This window comes from Lithobates pipiens, unplaced genomic scaffold (assembly GCF_037356315.1).
Source record: "Lithobates pipiens isolate NorthernLeopardFrog02 unplaced genomic scaffold, aLitPip1_a1.2 Scaffold_25, whole genome shotgun sequence".
NCBI classification, from domain to species: Eukaryota; Metazoa; Chordata; class Amphibia; order Anura; family Ranidae; genus Lithobates; species Lithobates pipiens.
In genome coordinates this window covers 94,586,153-94,605,378 of record NW_027507787.1, presented here as the reverse complement: position 1 = coordinate 94,605,378, position 19,226 = coordinate 94,586,153, and the positions used below count along the sequence as shown (strand labels likewise).

At 45.4% G+C, this 19,226-nt stretch overlaps 1 protein-coding gene across 2 annotated transcripts in view; it reads right to left on the bottom strand.

Moving 5' to 3' along the window:
* Positions 1-2,156: 2,156 nt before the first annotated feature.
* The window catches only part of LOC143930417 (uncharacterized), a 159,507-nt gene continuing 142,437 nt past the window's right edge, over positions 2,157-19,226 (bottom strand). For both annotated transcript variants that reach the window (XM_077454722.1, XM_077454723.1), the window contains 2 exons: positions 8,211-8,333; positions 2,157-2,861 (listed from right to left, as the gene is read on the bottom strand). In XM_077454722.1, coding sequence (XP_077310848.1) covers positions 2,631-2,861; positions 8,211-8,333 — 354 coding nt within the window. In that variant the 3' untranslated portion in view covers positions 2,157-2,630. The remainder of the gene's footprint in view (positions 2,862-8,210; positions 8,334-19,226) is intronic.

Here is a 19,226-nt window from a genome sequence, read left to right as displayed (position 1 = left end):
CGAGGGGACAGCAAATTTACACTTATTCAAACTGTACACTCACTACTTTACATTGTAGCAAAGTGTAATTTCTTTAGTGTTGTCACATGAAAAGATATAATGAAATATTTACAAAAATGTGAGGGTTGTACTCACTTATGTGAGATACTGTAGATACCCCTCTTGATTTAGCTGCCCTATTAAATGCATTATATGCATAGGGGTAGAAGTTGTTCTTAAGAATTGGTACCTTACCCTCTCTAAAATGGGTTTTCTGAATTTATGCCACGTATGAGTGTTTCAAGTATTGCGTTAAAATCTTCCTTTTCTCCGGTACATTAAGCCCTTTCGCGTTTATAGAAGTGACCTTTAACCCTTTCATGACTAAGCCTATTTTTGGCATTTGGTGTTTACAAGTTAAAATCCATATTTTTTGCTAGAAAATTACTTGGAACCCCCAAACATTATAAATATATTTTTTAGAAGAGATTCTAGAGAATAAAACGGAGATTGTTGCAATATTTTATGTCACACGGTATTTGCGCAGCAGTGTTTTAAACGCAACTTTTTGGGAAAAGGGACACTTTCATGAATTAAAAAAAAAAAAAAAAAACAGTAAAATTAGCCCAATTTTTTTGCATAATGTGAAAGATAATGTTACGCTGAGTAAATAGATACCAAACATGTCACACTTTATAATTGCACGCACTCGTGGATTGACAACAAAGTACGGTACCTAAAAATCTCAATAGGCGATGCTTTAAAAATTTTTTACGGTTACCAGGTTAGCGTTACAGAGGAGGTCTAGTGCTAGGATTATTGCTCTCGCTCTGACGATCATGGCGATACCTCACATGTGTGATTTGAACACCGTTTACATATACGGGCGCGACTTCCGTATGCGTTTTCTTTGCTTCGCGAGCTCGCGGGGACGGCGGGCATTTAAAATTTTATTTTTATTTTTTATTTTTCTATTTATTTTAAAATGACTAAATTGTTTTTTAAAAAAATAAAAAAATGTGATCACTTTTATTGCTGTCACAAGGAATGTAAACATCCCTTGTGACAGTAATAGGTAGTGACAGGTATTCTTTATGGAGGGATCGGGGGTCTAAAAGACCCCTCACCCCTCCTTTACACTTCAATGTATTCAGATCGCCGAAAACGGCGTTTCTGAATACCGTATATATTTTTAAAACCGGAGCCATTGGCAGCCGAGTAAACGGGAAGTGACGTCATGACGTTGCTTCCGTGTTTACTATGAGGAGACTGGAACGAAGCCGGAGGCAGCGGACATGGAATCGGTGCTCCCGATCGAGCGGGAGCATCGGTAACAGTGGCAGGAGGCGGCGGGAGGGGGGGACGTCCCATCCCATTCCTCCGGCATAACAGCCGAGCGGCTTTTAGCCGCATCGGTTGTTATGGCTGGATAGCCAATCGCCCGCTGAAAAAAACAGTACCGGGATGATGCCTGCAGGTGCGGGCATCATCCCGGTATACTCCCCAGAAGCTGAGTACGCACATCTGCGTACGCTCGGCAGGAAGGGGTTAAAGCCTCCATCCCCCCTACGAGAAAGCAACAGAAAGAAAAAAAAAGAAAAAATATAAAGTAAATGGTGATTTCACTTCCTCACTACCTATCACAGTTTTGGAGACCCTGAAATGTCAAGACAGCACAAAACCCTCGCAAATGACACCATTTTGGAAAGAAGACAACCCAAGGTATTTGCTAAGAGGCATGGTGAGTATTTTGCAGTTCTCATATATTTTTGAAAATGAAGAAAGAAAAGAAAAATTGATTTTTGTTTTCTTTTTTCAATTTTCAAAACTTTGTGACAAAAGAGAGATCTGCAAAATACTCAACATGCCTCTCAGCAAATAGCTTGGGGTGTCTACACACCCTGAACAACACAGTTCAAACTTGGGTAAAGAAAAGTAGCAAAAATATCCAATAAGTTGTGATGCAGTGCTCATGTGCTAACAAAGGATGTGCTGATAGGAGGAGTGAGCAGAGACACAGAGAAATGAGCTCATCAGTGCTTTTCTTTTCACTGTCCAGTCACCGGCTAGGGGAGGGGCCAGACTTATCTGCAGCATAGAAAAATCAGGTCTCCCATCCCACCATACTGAACTCTGCTGTGTAATTCTCAAGAGAAGATAGACAGAAATACAAACCCTTTAATAGCTCCCAAAAATTTATTTTATAGGTGGATTTAGCTACTTGCCTGCCGATCAGCTTTATTTATTACAGGTACTTATATAGCACTATCAATTTACACAGCACTTTACATATACATTGTACATTCACATCAGTCCCTGCCTTCAAGGAGTTTACAATCTACATATTAGGGTCTTTAGAGTGTGGGACAACACTGGAGGAAACCCATGGAGAATATGCAAACTCTCTGCAGGTGGCATAATTGCTGGGATTTGAACCAATGATCCTAGTGCTTACAGGTACAAGTTCTTATCACTTATCCACTGTGCTGCCCCAGGTTGCCTGCAGATAAATCAACAGGAGAAGGAGCAGACAGGGAGTGAACACACACTTTTTGTCTCTGCATCGCAAGAAGTGTTTCCTGTTGGCCAATTAAAGCTGCGATGAATCACTTCTCCAGGTCTCATCTTCCAAAAGTCAGTATCTAGGTGTATCACTGCGAGTAAGGTGGTGGAGGATCTGCTGTTGGAGAAAACACTGGGGGATGAGAATACGCTGGGAGATGGTTGTACACTGGTAGTCCTGTGGATTCTGGAAGGTATGCTGGTGAATGTGGGAACACCAATGATTGGGAGATTGCTGGCAGTTGAGGAAGAGTTGATGACACTTCGGAATAAGCTGGTGGATCAGGCGAAATAACAGCAAGGTTCTGGGCTGTGGCTGCCTGAAAGGAGAGAATTCATAATAAAATTAAATTGTTTATCTTCTGTTAAGATGTTTCACAAATACCCAACATTTTAATAAGTGCTTCTACATACCGATGTTTCATTGTTTTGTTGGAATTGGAGAGTTAAACCAATGGACAGTTTGTTCTATTTTTATTGCTGTGATCTAGTAAGGGTTTTTTTCAGCTGGAACTTGGTGGAACTCAGTTCCACCACCTCTGTCTCAGGCCCTTTGCTCCCTGCTGACCACTATTACTTGAAAACACAAAAGTCCGGCTTCTATGCTTACACGTGACAGCTTGTTCCTCAATGGCTCCCACAGATCAGATCTCCTGAGTGGCTCCCACTGAGTGAAGGATGGGGAAAGGGGAGATGCAGGTACACGGGGTGCAGTGCAAATGCCAACGTCACCACTGAATGATCTCCCCGCAAATGAGAAAGCTGGAACCAACTACAGTATGTAGGGGGGGGGGGGGTACTAGAGCTGGCTGGGTGCTTCAGCTTAATACAGCAACAAAAATAAGACATGTGGAAGATGGTGTAACTTTTAAGGAGATGGGGAGAAGATGGGGGCAGCAGAGGGGGGTGGCATGCAGAGGTCAGAGCTGAAGAGGGGTTAATGTGAGATGTGGATGGGGGATGCAGAGGTAAGCAGCTGTGGAAGAAGGCTGAATTCTGCACTCTGTGTGTAGCGCACCGCTAAATTCTGCACTCTGTATGCAGCGCACCCCTGAAATCTGCACTATTTACGTAGCACACCCTGAACTTTGCAGTCTGTGTGTAACCCCCTCCGTGAACTCTGCACTCTGTACATAATGCACTCCTGGTATTTAATGACCCTGTTAAGACCCTCCCACTCTTAGTGAAATTTGACCACACCCACTAATTGATGCGGTTTGGAGGGTGTGTGTAAGGGACCGGCTGGTCGTGATTAAGTTTCTGTACCCATTTTCAGAGAGAAAAAGCCCTGGATATAGTCAATGAGTTCCCATGTCTGCAGAATTTTTATTTATAAGTTCACTATTTGTGACATGTTACACCCATATTCAGGATGTAATATGTTACAGATGCAATGGCCTCCGCTCCCCCGATCCTCCTGTTCTGACACCTAGCAGGGGAACTTCTCCCTCCTGTTAGCGGTCACAGTCTTCAAAAAACAGTCCACCTGCCCAGAATTAATTGCTAACAGGTGTGGTTATATTGATGGTGAAAGATTATACTGTATGTTTTAATAGTGAGTGATATGTTGTAAGATTATTATGGACTCTATGGTATTATAGACTAGGGATGAGCTTCGAGTTCGAGTCGAACTCATGTTCTACTCGAACATTGCCTGTTCGCCTGTTCAGCGAACAGTGAACAATTTGGGCTGTTCGCAGCAAATTCGAAAAGCCGGAACACCCTATACAAGTCTATGGGAGAAATCTAAAGTGCTAATTTTAAAGGGTAACATGCAGCTTACTGTCCTAAAAAGTGTTTGGGGACCCGGGTCCTGTCCCAGGGGACATGGATCAATGCAAAAAAAAGTTTTAAAAACGGCCGTTTTTTCAGGAGCAGTGATTTTAATAATGATTAAAGTGAAACAATAAAAGTGTAATATTCCTTTAAATTTCGTAGCTGGGGGGTATCTATAGTATGCCTGTGAAGGGGCGCATATTTCTGGTGCTTAGAACTGTCCCTGCACAAAGTGTCATTTGTGCAGGAAAAAAAGTCTTTTAAAATCACTTGCGGCTATTGTCCGCTCCCCGTAATACAGAGAACACTCAATGAGTGTTCTCTGCATTAGCCGACAATTCATTCATTCATTGATAAAAAAAAAAAAAAAAGCGTGGGGGTTCCCCTAAATTCAATTACCAGGCCCTTCAGGTCTGATATGGATATTAAGGGGAACCCCATGTCAAATAAAAAAAAAAAAATTGATGTGGGGGTCCCCCTAAATATCCATAACCAGACCCTTCAGGTCTGATATGGATATTAAGGGGAACCCCGCATCAAATTAAAAAAAAAATTGACATGGGGGTCCCCCTAAAAATCCATATCAGACCCTTTATCCGAGCACGCAACCTGGCAGGCCGCAGGAAAAGAGGGGGGGACGAGAGAGCGGCCCCCCTCCCTCCTGAACCGTACCAGGCCACATACCCTCAACATTGGGAGGATGCTTTGGGGGTCTGTGACCCCTCAAAGCACCTTGTCCCCATGTTGATGAGGACAAGGGCCTCATCCTCACAACCCTGGCCGTTGGTTGTGAGGGTCTGCGGGCGGGGGGCTTATCAGAATCTGGAAGCCCCCTTTAACAAGGGGACCCCCAGATCCCGGCCCCCCCCTGTTTGAAATGGTAAGGGGGTACAAAAGTACCCCTACCATTTCACAAAGAAAGTGTCAAAATGGTTAAATAAGACAAACACACTTTTGAAAAATTCCTTTATTTAAAAAAAAAAAAAAAAAAAAGATTCCAGCGGTGCTAATCCACTCTTGCTATCCAGCGACGGGTCTCCGGGGTCCAGCGATGTATGATCATATCCAGCGACGGGGGATCTCTCAGTCCAGCGCTGTCCATACATCCTTCTTCTGTCTCCACTCCGGAGACACTGCAGAGATCCCAGCGCTGACGTTTCTTATATTAGGAGGGCGGGGCCACTCGTCACCTGACCCCGCCCCCTCTGACGCTGGTGAAGGGAGCCAGGGGTTCCCCAGTGACGTATGGGTGACCCCGCCCCCTCTGATGTAACGGAAACCTGCGTTACATCAGAGGGGGCGGGGTCACCCACACATCACTGGGGAACCCCTGGCTTCCCTCTCCAGCGTCAGAGGGGCGGGGTCAGGTGACGGGTGGCCCTGCCCTCCTAATATAAGAAACGTCAGCGCTGGGATCTCTGCAGTGTCTCCGGAGTGGAGACAGAAGACGGATGTATGGACAGCGCTGGACTGAGAGATCCCCCGTCGCTGGATACGATCATCCATCGCTGGACCCCGGAGACCCGTCGCTGGATAGCAAGAGTGGATTAGCACCGCTGGAATCTTTTTTTAATTTTTTTTATTTTTAATAAAGGAATTTTTCAAAAGTGTGTTTGTCTTATTTAACCATTTTGACACTTTCTTTGTGAAATGGTAGGGGTACTTTTGTACCCCCTTACCATTTCTGATAAGCCCCCCGCCCGCAGACCCTCACAACCAACGGCCAGGGTTGTGAGGATGAGGCCCTTGTCCTCATCAACATGGGGACAAGGTGCTTTGAGGGGTCACAGACCCCCAAAGCATCCTCCCAATGTTGCGGGTATGTGGCCTGGTACAGTTCAGGAGGGAGGGGGGCCGCTCTCTCGTCCCCCCCTCTTTTCCTGCGGCCTGCCAGGTTGCGTGCTCGGATAAAGGGTCTGATATGGATTTTTAGGGGGACCCCCACGTCAATTTTTTTTTAAATTTGATGTGGGGTTCCCCTTAATATCCATATCAGACCTGAAGGGTCTGGTTATGGATACTTAGGGGGACCCCCACGTCAATTTTTTTTTTATTTGACACGGGGTTCCCCTTAATATCCATGTCAGACCTGAAGGGCCTGGTAATTGAATTTAGGGGAACCCCCACGCTTTTTTTTAAAAAATTTTTATTTTTTTATCAATGAATGAATGAATTGTCGGCTAATGCAGAGAACACTCATTGAGTATTCTCTGTATTACGGGGACCCGACAATAGCCGCAAGTGATTTTAAAAGACTTTTTTTCCTGCACAAATGACACTTTGTGCAGGGACAGTTCTAAGCACCAGAAACATGCGCCCCTTCACAGGCATACTATAGATACCCCCCAGCTACGAAATTTAAAGGAATATTACACTTTTATTGTTTCACTTTAATCATTATTAAAATCACTGCTCCTGAAAAAACGGCCGTTTTTAAAACTTTTTTTTGCATTGATCCATGTCCCCTGGGGCAGGACCCGGGTCCCCAAACACTTTTTAGGACAGTAACCTGCATATTACCCTTTAAAATGAGCACTTTAGATTGTGAACGTTCGAGTCCCATAGACTTTAATAGGGTTCTAAAGTTCACACGAAGTTTAGGTCTGTTCCCAGGTTCTGGTGCGAACCGAACAGGGGGGTGTTCAGCTCATCCCTATTATAGACCAGTGGTTTACATCCTATGAAATAAGGTGGGGGGACTCACATAATTTTTAGTGTACATAATGTTAGAGAGGAAGCAGACAGGTAAAGATTACCAGAGACCATGGACATGCTACAAGTTTGGTTGGATACTGGGGACATGTTACATGGGGCTAGTACAAATCCCTGCTATTACCCCTCTACAAAATAGTGCCCCTGTTCTATCTGACATTCCAACCAAAAAATACTTGCACATGCCCTATGCGTTCCAACATGCATTCCATGGCACACTATCCTTCCACACACTTCTCCACTTCACTACCAACAGAGCCCATCAGACAGTGGACATCTTACTACACCCAGCTTCTTCTTGAACTTCAGAGTAATTTTAGCACTAAAGTGAGTGTGTATAAAGAAATATAATATATTGACATCTGTGATGCTGTTTGGATGTTTAATTTTGAAAGCCTAAAAGTTTAGCACTGAGCAGTGCGGGGTGTACCAACATGGCCTCCGCCACCTTCCTAGTGCTGGTAGCTGCTATATACCTGGTAGCTGAGGTGGGATGTACCTGACCTGCTGACAGGGTCATGAGAACTTAGGAGATTTCCCCTTAAAATGTTTTAGAATGTACTCTAGAAAAGGGAAAAGGAAGACTAACTCGCAGTAAATCTCTCTGGTGTCACCAGGAAAAGAAGTGAAAAGAAAATATTCCCAACTAAGGAGACAGACCACAATAGAAACCTGAGAGGCCACATAATCCATCCCCATTATAACAAAAACGAAAAAATTATTTTTTGCTGAAGTTCCAATTTAAAGTGTTTGTTAGCCCAGGATTTCAAATTCCTGATATGTACCTGCTGTACCATGCACTTGCTCGAAAAATGTATCCTGTTCTCTTTTTTTTGCTTCCAGTATGTGAAATCACTGGTATTCCTGCCAGTCCCCTGCTTTCTTGTTAAAAACTGTCCACACTAAGTAGTAGAGCACACTATGGTCAGTTCCCTCCCTACACGGCCTTTCACTGGGAGGATCAGTGTGCTGCTGCTTCTCTTCCCCCAGCTCTTATGTACCTAAGAACAGAGGGAATGTGAACACTTATAAAAAAGGGGAAAAAAGGCATTTATATATATTTTTTATATCTATATACAAATGTTTGCCTTTCATTTCAATTTTAAACTGAATGGGTTGTTTTACAAGGTTATTGTTTACACTCACTTTCATGCATTCATCTTCAGCTTCACAACTCTTACCTGTGATTGATTCCTTGAAATACATTCCAGAGATTGTTTGCTGTATATAACTAGACATCCAGATGAAACCAGCTGCACTAAATTTGTTACTAGTAGAAAGTTGATAATAGCGAGAGTTCCCACCTGAAAACAGAAAAAAGTGAAAAAGTGTACTTCTTTAGCTCCAGCAACAATATATATGTTCTGTTTAGCATATTACTTTTATCTTAATCTTAAAAATATAAAGTTTAATTTTCTTTGCCATCTTAAATGACGGGTGTGGATTAGCTAACGAGGCCTAAGATAAATTGTAGAAATAATGCTATACAGTGTACAAAACATTCCTTCCTTTTTGTGTGTAAAAAAATATGCAGAAAAGTGTATAGAGTGTTGGTGGCTAGACATGTGCAGAGTGAAATATTTTGTTTCGGAATTTCGTTTTCGTCCGAAAAATTAATTAATTTAGTTACTCCCGAAATTCGTTTTTATTTATTTCGTTTTTCGTTCAAAAATCCCATTCGTCCGAAAATCCACATGAATTACGGTCAAATCTGTCTTTGAAGGCTTATGGTGTCTGTCGAATGTATAAAGAAGATTTGACGGAGCTAGTATATAGCATACTTCGTGTGAACTTTAGAACCCTATTAAAGTCTATGGAACTCCAACGTTCAAAATCTAAAGTGCTAATTTTAAAGGCTAATATGCAAGTTACTGTCCTAAAAAGTGTTTGGGGACCTGGGTCCTGTCCCAGGGGACATGTATCAATGCAAAAAAAAGTTTTAAAAATGGCAGTTTTTTCAGAAGCAGTGATTTTAATAATGATTAAAGTGAAACAATAAAAGTGTAATATTCCTTTAAATTTCGTACCTGGGCGGTGTCTATAGTATGCCTGTGAAGGGGCGCATGTTTCCCATGCTTAGAACTGTCCCTGCACAAAGTGTCATTTCTGCAGGAAAAAAGTCCTTTAAAATCACTCGTGGCTATAATGAATTGTCAGCTCCCGTAATACAGAGAACACTCATTGAAAGTCATTGATAAAAAATAAATAAATAAATAAAAAGCGTGGGGTTCCCCCAAATTCAATTACCAGGCCGTTCAGGGCTGGTATGGATATTAAGGGAACCCTGCATCAAATAAAAAAAAAAATTGACGTGGGGTTCCCCCTAAATATCCATACCAGACCCTTCAGGTCTGGTATGGATATTAAGGGGAACCCTGCATCAAATAATAAAAAAAAAACGTGAGGTTCCCCCTAAAAATCCATACCAGACCCTTTACCCGAGCACGCAACCTGGCAGGCCGCAGAAAAATGAGGGGGGGACGAGAGAGCGCCCCCCCTCCTGAACCGTACCAGGCCACATGCCCTCAAGATTGGGAGGATGCTTTGGGGTCCCCCCCAAAGCATCATGTCCCCATTTTGATGGGGACAAGGGCCTCATCCCCACAACCCTGGCCAGTGGTTGTGGGGGTCTGCAGGCGGGGGGCTTATCAGTATCTGGAAGCCACCTTTAACAAGGGGACCCCCAGATCCCAGCCCCCCCTGTTTGAAATGGTAAGGGGGTACAAAAGTACCCCTACCATTACACAAAGAAAGTGTAAAAAATAGTTAAATAAGACAAACACACTTTTGTCACCCACACGTCATTGGGGAAGCCCGGCTTCCCCATTCGTGTCAGAGGGGGCGTGGTCAGGTGATGGGTGGCCCCGCCCTCCGCATATAAGAAACATCAGGCTGCCACCGGGATCCCGCAGTGTCTCCTCCGTGGAGACAGAAGATGGATGGATGCGCTGCGCTGGATCAGATCAGCCATTGCTGGACCCGGAGAGATGATCGTCCATCGCTGGATAGCAAGAGTGGATTACCACCGCTGGAATCTTTTTAAATTTTTTTTCAAAAGTGTGTTTGTCTTTTTTAACTATTTTTTACACTTTCTTTGTGAAATGGTAGGGGTTGTGGGGATGAGGCCCTTGTCCCCATCAACATGGGGACATGGTGCTTTGAGGGGTCACAGACCCCCAAAGCATTCTCCCAATGTTGAGTGCATGTGGCCTGGTACGGTTCAGGAGGGGGGAGTGCCCTCTCTTTTCCTGTGGCCTGCCAGGTTGCGTGCTCGGATAAAGGGTCTGGTATGGATTTTTAGGGGACCCCCACGTCAATTTTTTTTTTCATTTAACGTGGGGTTCCCCTTAATATCCATACCAGACCTGAAGGGCCTGGTAATTGAATTTGGGGGAACCCCACGTTTTTTTTTTTTTTTTTTTATCAATGACTTTCAATGAGTGTTCTCTGTATTAGGGGAGTCGACAATTCATTATAGCCGCAAGTGATTTTAAAGGACTTTTTTTCCTTCAGAAATTACACTTTCTGCAGGGACAGTTCTAAGCACGGGAAACACGTGGCACTTCACAGGCATACTATAGACACCACCCAAGTACGAAATTTAAAGGAATATTACACTTTTATTGTTTTTAAAACTTTTTTTTGCATTGATACATGTCCCCTGGGGCAGGACCCAGGTCCCCAAACACTTTTTAGGACAGTAACTTGCATGTTAGCCTTTAAAATTAGCACTTTAGAATCTTTTCTCTCTGTCAAATCTTTTCTCTCTATGTCGAATATTTTCTCTCTGTCGAATACTTTCTCTATATAATCTTGGACTAATAGAGGTAAGGTTAGGCACATTCGACCACAGGTTCAATAGACACAGATTGCTATTGTCAGAGTCACGTCGAATCTCCTATTCTATATCGAACTGTTGTAACAACGAAAACAAAAATAAAGCATTTATTTATGTCGGATCTTTAGTTTTTCGGATTCTGCACTTTCGTTATCGTTCGTCAAAACGAAAACGAAAATATCAGAAATTCGGACAAAAATGCATTCGGACAAAAACGAATGCACATGTCTAGTGGTCCCCCCTAATCCATGCGCCCGGCCACTAATCTACATGTAGTTCTCCAGACGTATGGCTTTCAATGTTTTTTTTTTTTTGAAGCACACGATTAGAGTCAAAGGCCTGAGCCCACCCAGTTGTGTGACATTAGCAAATTAATATTTGCTAATGTCTTCCTGCTTCTCCTCCCAGATATTCAGGAAGCGGCAGCTGCTCTCTGTAGCTGCTGCCCTGCGGTGTTGAACTGGTTAACAGCTATATCAGTGAGAGGGGGGAGCTGCTGGGCAGGAAGAGGTTATAGAGTAAACCAAAAAAAAAAAGAATAAAAAAAAGAGAGATCCTGTTCCCTTATAGCAGGTTAAACCGCACAGCGCTTGTGCTGTCTAACTTGTTCCTCTCTAAGCTATAAAAACCCTAGTTGATCATGCCTGTTCCTGTGTCCCCCTATGTAAACTGACCACAGTAATCATGGCTGCTGATCCATGATTACCATGGTCAGTTTATGCTCTCTTATCTCCAGCTCCCTGCCTGTCAGCTCCTGTGTGTGCCAGCCGCCCCCCCCCCCGCCGCTATTAATAGGTGGCAGCAAAGTTAAATAAAGTTTACTGCCAGCCCCTCTTTTTTATGCAGCCATCCTACACTGTATAAAATGATGCCTCTAAATACCTTATCTTCAATCTTTTCTGGATGGTCACGAGATCTCCGACCACTCTCCTCCCCCATCTAAGGGCTACAACGGGAGGGGCTGAGCTGCCAGCACAGCGAACACATAACCTCCTCGGCTGATGCCAGAGGGGAATCTCGGCCCCTCCCACTGTAGCCCTTAGATCAGAGGATGAGAACAGCCAGAGGTCATGTGACCAGCCAGAAAAGATCGGAGATAAGGTATTTAGAGGCATCATTTTACACTAACATTTACACAGTGTAGAATGGCTGCATAAAACAGAGGGGCTGGCAGTGATTTATTTTTTTACTTTACAACCACTTTAATAGACTGAGTCCGGCAACATTTCACTGTGGGAACTGTAGTCCTGAGGAGAGAGACTCTACTGTATTCAAGAGCTTTTGAACTACATTCCCCAGAGTGAGAAAGATCTGCATTCTCCCAGGCTGTACAGGACACAGCTTCCTCATGCCATGAGGGAGACCGGCAAGTGCACATCGCTGTCCAGTGTGTACTATCACTGGCGCAAAATGACAGCCTGAGCAGGATCTGGAATTTGGGCATGCTGACATTCAGAGTCACCTGGGCGGTAATTGCTATGTGTGACCAGACAATAAGCTGCAATATCGCTTGGATTGTCGAGCTGCTGCTTGGGGAATTTACTATTGGCTGCTAGAAAGAGAGAGAATGGGCCCTTTAGGAACTGGCTGAAGATTTAGGACTAAAGACTGCCTCTTTACAGAAGCTACACAGAGACCCTTACCTATTGTTTATGCTAAAAGGTACCCCTCAGGGAACAATGCATCATATCCTAGTCATTCTGCTAAACTAGTTATAGTATTAATGGACCCCCAGCTTTTCAGTTTGGGGGTCAGATAGGCTTAGATATGGTAGGGAATGGTGAGTCACAAGGGTCCGGTATGGATTTCTCTAACGTGGTTCTCAAAAATTTGAGATGTTCACCAAACCCAGAAGAGTGTGGTAAGGTAAGGCTGATGTTTATTGTGCATAAATGGAAATGTACTTACAGGACAAAGGTAAAAAACGGGCATGTAAAATGCAAGGATTCTTTCCGGGAAAGCTGTAAGGCAGGGGTCTCCATCCCCCGGGCCGTGGCCCGTTACCAGGCCGTAGCCCGTTTGCAGCCGGGCCGCGGAGTGTACACTGAGATGCGGCGGCGTTGAGCAGAGCGATCACCGCACTTCCGCCCACACAGCCCTGCCGCTACACTGCTGGGGGTGAAGCAGGCGAGCAGAGAGATGACATCATCTCCCACCGCCCGCCCACATCACCGCTGTTCCATCCACATAGCCCGGCTAGTATACTGTTGGAGGTGAAGCGGGGGAGCAGAGAGATTACATCATCTCTCACAGCCCGCCCCGCATCACCTCTGTTCTCTCTCACGCGGAACCCACCACTCCACTCCACTGCACTGCCTCTGTGCTTAGTCACAATTTACATTTAAGAGGCTGCATCTAGTGGCATGTGTCTGTGGCAATCTGAATCTGGTGGCATGTGGCAAGTGAATGTGGCAATCTGCATCTGGTGGCATGTGTCTGTGGCAATCTGCATCTGGTGGCATGTGGCAAGTGACTGTGGCAATCTGCATCTGGTGACATGTCGCAAGTGACTGTGGCAATCTGCATCTGGTGACATGTGGCAATCTGCATCTGGTGGCATGTGTCTGTGGCAATCCGCATCTGGTGGCATGTGGCAAGTGACTGTGGCAATCTGCATCTGGTGACATGTGGCAAGTGACTGCGGCAATCTGCATCTGGTGACATGTGGCAATCTGCATCTGGTGGCATGTGTCTGTGGCAATGCGCATCTGGTGGCATGTGGCAAGTGACTGTGGCAATCTGCAACTGGTGTCATGTGTCTGTGGCAATGCGCATCTGGTGGCAAGTGACTGTGGCAATCTGTATCTGGTGGCATGTGGCAAGTGACTGTGGCAATCTGCATCTGGTGGCAAGTGACTATGGCAATCTGCATCTGGTGATGTGGCAATCTGGTGGCATTGAACTGTGGCAATCTGCATCTGGTGACATGTGACTGTGGCATGTGTCAGTCTGCATCTGATGGCATGTTGCAGTCTGCATCTGGTGGCAGGCGATGTGGCATGTGGAAATCTGGTGATAGGCAACGTGGCAAGCTGTATCTAGTGACAGATTCTGCATTATGGTGAGTTGAACTATTTAATTTTATATTACAATATAATAATAAAAATGATGCACTTCAATCATCCTGACACCATATTAACCATGGTGTTGTGATGAAGTGCTAACACCAGCCATTTCATGACAAATTGGCCGCGAAAAGCCGCATCGCCCCCCATGCGCCACAATTTTCATCCACAATGCCGGTCCCCAGTGGCAAAAAGGTTGGGGACCACTGCTGTAAGGGGATGGTGAAATGCAATTTCCGGTGTAATGTCAGCGCTGGGGAGAGGAGAGGGAGAGAATTGAGGGTTTGGGTAGCCACATCGCTCGATCCTGGGACAGGTGAGTGCGTGTTTATTAAATGTCAGTAACTACACTTTAATGCTTATATGCACTGTTAATTACTAACTTTGTTTTGTGTTGATTGCAGTCTAGTCACATAGAACTCTATTCTAACTTACTTTGGCATAGTGATTATACTGCCTAGTAGACTGTGTCTGAACCTATATTCTGTATGTTAATTAATGTTCAGCCACCATTTATTGTACCCTATACCAATACATAGAGTTCATTTACCACTAAACAGTCTTGTTTCTATTTCCTGACACAGGACTATTTCACAGCCAAGTTAAAGGTATCCACATTTGTGTTCCTATAAGGGCTTACAGTAACTTTTACTCAACCAGGTCAATCAGAGGGGCTGGGGTTGTTTTTGGAGTTGAGGAGCAAAACAGAGAATCCAAATTACCAGGTGGCTCCTTTGGGGGTAGCGCTATATATTAAACTTTCAAATATCTTCCTGACTATTGAAGTTAAACTAATGGGTATCTAATTACTTGGTAAAATCTTTGATCCTATTTTAGATGCATGCACCACACTGGGCTTGAAAATACCAAAACTCAACTCTTTGAGGATACGTGGGCAGAGGCGGCTCTAGACTTTGTGAGGCCTTAGGCAAAACTTAGACATGAGGCTCCATTCATGCCCATAATGGGAAAAATATTATAAAAACGATAAAAATTAACTGTATAAATGTGCATATATTAACTTAAATCCTATGAACTATGAATTCACAGTTTCTATAAATTTGTCTAACCAATTATTCTTTAATCAAATATTAAACATATGGTGGGTTGGTATATATATATATATATATATATATATATATATATATATATATATATATATATACATATATATAAATATATATGTTACACGCACACAGATATAGATCAAATTGTGCAGCTGCCTGCTTATTATGCTCTGTGCTGTCTCGTAAATGTGAATTCATGCAGGAGATGGTCATAGACTGCGGAAAATGATACAGGAGATGGTCAGAGCCTGCGTGTGGACAATGATATAGGAGATGGTCAGAGACTGTGTGTGGCCATAATACAGGAGACAGTTAGAGACTGTGTGTGGCCATGATACAGGAGACGGTCAGAGACTGTGCAGCCATGATACAGGAGACAGTCAGAGACTGTGCAGCCATGATACAGGAGATGGTCAGAGACTGTGCAGCCATGATACAGGAGATGGTCAGAGACTGTGCAGCCATGATACAGGAGATGGTCAGAGACTGTGCAGCCATGATACAGGAGACGGTTAGAGACTGTGCCGACAGTGATACAGGAGACCATCAGAGACTGTGCAGACAATGATACCGGAGACGGTTTTATGGTAATGACAAGCAAACCCTTACCTGGCTAACACGGTAAGAAAAGTTGAAGCCACAGACAGGGTGCTGACAGACAATCACACCAGAAAGATGCAGGAGAGGGTCAGAGACTGTGCGGAAAATGATACAGGAGATGGTCAGAAACTGCGCAGCCAATGATACAGGAGACGGTCAGAGACTGCACAGACAATGATACAGGAGACGGTCAGAGACTGTGCAGCCAATGATACAGGAGACGGTCAGAGACTGTGTGGCCACGATATAGGAGATGGTCAGAGACTGTGCGGCCATGATAGAGGAGATGGTCAGAGATTGTGTGGCCATGATACAGGAGACGGTCAGAGACTGTGTGGCCATGATACATGAGACGGTCAGAGATTATGCGGCCATGATACCGGAGACGATCAGAGACTGTGCAGCCATGATACAAGAGACGGTCAGAGACTGTGTGGCCATGATACAGGAGACGGTCAGAGATTATGCGGCCATGATACCGGAGACTATCAGAGAATGTGCGGCTATGATACAGGAGACGGTCAGAGACTGTGCGGCCATGATACAGGAGACGGTCAGAGACTGTGCAGCCATGATACAGGAGACAGTCAGAGACTGTGCCAACAGTGATACAGGAGACGGTCAGAGACTGTGCGGAAAATGATACAGGATATGGTCAGAGACTGTGCAGCCAATGATACAGGAGACGGTCAGAGACTGTGCGGACAATGGTACAGGAGATGGTCAGAGACTGTGCGGCCATGATACAGGAGACGGTCAGAGACTGTGCCGCCATGATACAGGAGACGGTCAGAGACTGTGCCGACAGTGATACAGGAGACGGTCAGAGACTGTGCCGACAGTGATACAGGAGTTTTATTATGGTAATGACAAGCAAACTCTTACCTGGCTAACACGGTATGAAAAGTTGGAGCCACAGACAGGGTGCTGAAAGACAATCACACCACAAAGATGCAGGTGATGGTCAGAGACTGTGCAGAAAATGATACAGGATATGGTCAGAGACTGTGCAGACAATGGTACAGGAGACGGTCAGACTGTGCGATCAATGATACAGGAGACGAACAGAGACTGTGCGGACAATGATACAGGAGACGATCAGAGACTGTGCGGACAATGATACAGGAGACGGTCAGAGACTGTGTGGCCATGATACAGGAGACGGTCAGAGATTATGCGGCCATGATACCGGAGACGATCAGAGAATGTGCGGCTATGATACAGGAGACGGTCAGAGACTGTGCGGCCATGATACAGGAGACGGTCAGAGACTGTGCAGCCATGATACAGGAGACAGTCAGAGACTGTGCCAACAGTGATACAGGAGACGGTCAGAGACTGTGCGGAAAATGATACAGGATATGGTCAGAGACTGTGCAGCCAATGATACAGGAGACGGTCAGAGACTGTGCGGACAATGGTACAGGAGATGGTCAGAGACTGTGCGGCCATGATACAGGAGACGGTCAGAGACTGTGCCGCCATGATACAGGAGACGGTCAGAGACTGTGCCGACAGTGATACAGGAGACGGTCAGAGACTGTGCCGACAGTGATACAGGAGTTTTATTATGGTAATGACAAGCAAACTCTTACCTGGCTAACACGGTATGAAAAGTTGGAGCCACAGACAGGGTGCTGAAAGACAATCACACCACAAAGATGCAGGTGATGGTCAGAGACTGTGCAGAAAATGATACAGGATATGGTCAGAGACTGTGCAGACAATGGTACAGGAGACGGTCAGACTGTGCGATCAATGATACAGGAGACGAACAGAGACTGTGCGGACAATGATACAGGAGACGATCAGAGACTGTGCGGACAATGATACAGGAGACGGTCAGAGACTGTGTGGCCATGATACAGGAGACGGTCAGAGATTATGCGGCCATGATACCGGAGACGATCAGAGACTGTGCGGCCATGATACAGGAGACGGTCAGAGACTGTGCGGCCATGATACAGGAGACGGTCAGAGACTGTGCAGCCATGATACAGGAGACAGTCAGAGACTGTGCCGACAGTGATACAGGAGACGGTCAGAGACTGTGCGGAAAATGATACAGGATATGGTCAGAGACTGTGCAGCCAATGATACAGGAGACGGTCAGAGACTGTGCGGCCATGATACAGGAGACGGTCAGAGACTGTGCAGCCATGATACAGGAGACAGTCAGAGACTGTGCCAACAGTGATACAGGATAAGTTCAGAGACTGTGCGGAAAATGATACAGGAGATGGTCAGAGACTGTGCGGCCATGATACAGGAGACGGTCAGAGACTGTGCAGCCATGATACAGGAGACGGTCAGAGACTGTGCCGACAGTGATACAGGAGATGATCAGAGACTGTGCGGACAATGATACAGGAGACGGTCAGACACTGTGCGGACAATGATACAGGAGACAGTCAGAGACTGTGTGGCCATGATACAGGGATAATCAGAGACTGTGCGGCCATGGTATAGGAGACGGTCAGAGACTGTGCCGACAGTGATACAGGAGACGGTCAGAGACTGTGCCGACAGTGATACAGGAGACGATCAGAGACTGTGCAGACAATGATACAGGCGATGGTCAGAGACTGTGCGGACAATGATACAGGAGACGGTCAGAGACTGTGCGGACAATTATACAGGAGACGGTCAGAGACTGTGCGGACAATGATACAGGAGACGGTCAGAGACTGTGCAGCCATGATACAGGAGACAGTCAGAGACTGTGCAGCCATGATACAGGAGACGATCAGAGACTGTGCAGCCATGATACAGGAGACGGTCAGAGACTGTGCAGCCATGATACAGGAGATGGTCAGAGACTGTGCAGCCATGATACAGGAGATGGTCAGAGACTGTGCAGCCATGATACAGGAGACGGTTAGAGACTGTGCCGACAGTGATACAGGAGACAATCCGAGACTGTGCAGACAATGATATAGGAGACGGTTTTATGGTAATGACAAGCAAACCCTTACCTGGCTAACACGGTAAGAAAAGTTGAAGCCACAGACAGGGTGCTGACAGACAATCACACCAGAAAGATGCAGGAGATGGTCAGAGACTGTGCGGAAAATTATACAGGAGATGGTCAGAAACTGCGCAGCCAATGATACAGGAAACGGTCAGAGACTGCACAGACAATGATACAGGAGACGGTCAGAGACTGCACAGACAATGATACAGGAGACGGTCAGAGACTGTGCAGCCAATGATACAGGAGACGGTCAGAGACTGTGTGGCCACGATATAGGAGACGGTCAGAGACTGTGCGGCCATGATAGAGGAGACGGTCAGAGACTGTGCGGCCATGATAGAGGAGACGGTCAGAGACTGTGTGGCCATGATACAGGAGACGGTCAGAGACTGTGTGGCCATGATACATGAGACGGTCAGAGATTATGCGGCCATGATACCGGAGACAATCAGAGACTGTGCAGCCATGATACAGGAGACGGTCAGAGACTGTGTGGCCATGATACAGGAGACGGTCAGAGATTATGCGGCCATGATACCGGAGACAATCAGAGAATGTGCGGCTATGATACAGGAGACGGTCAGAGACTGTGCGGCCATGATACAGAAGACGGTCAGAGACTGTGCAGCCATGATACAGGAGACAGTCAGAGA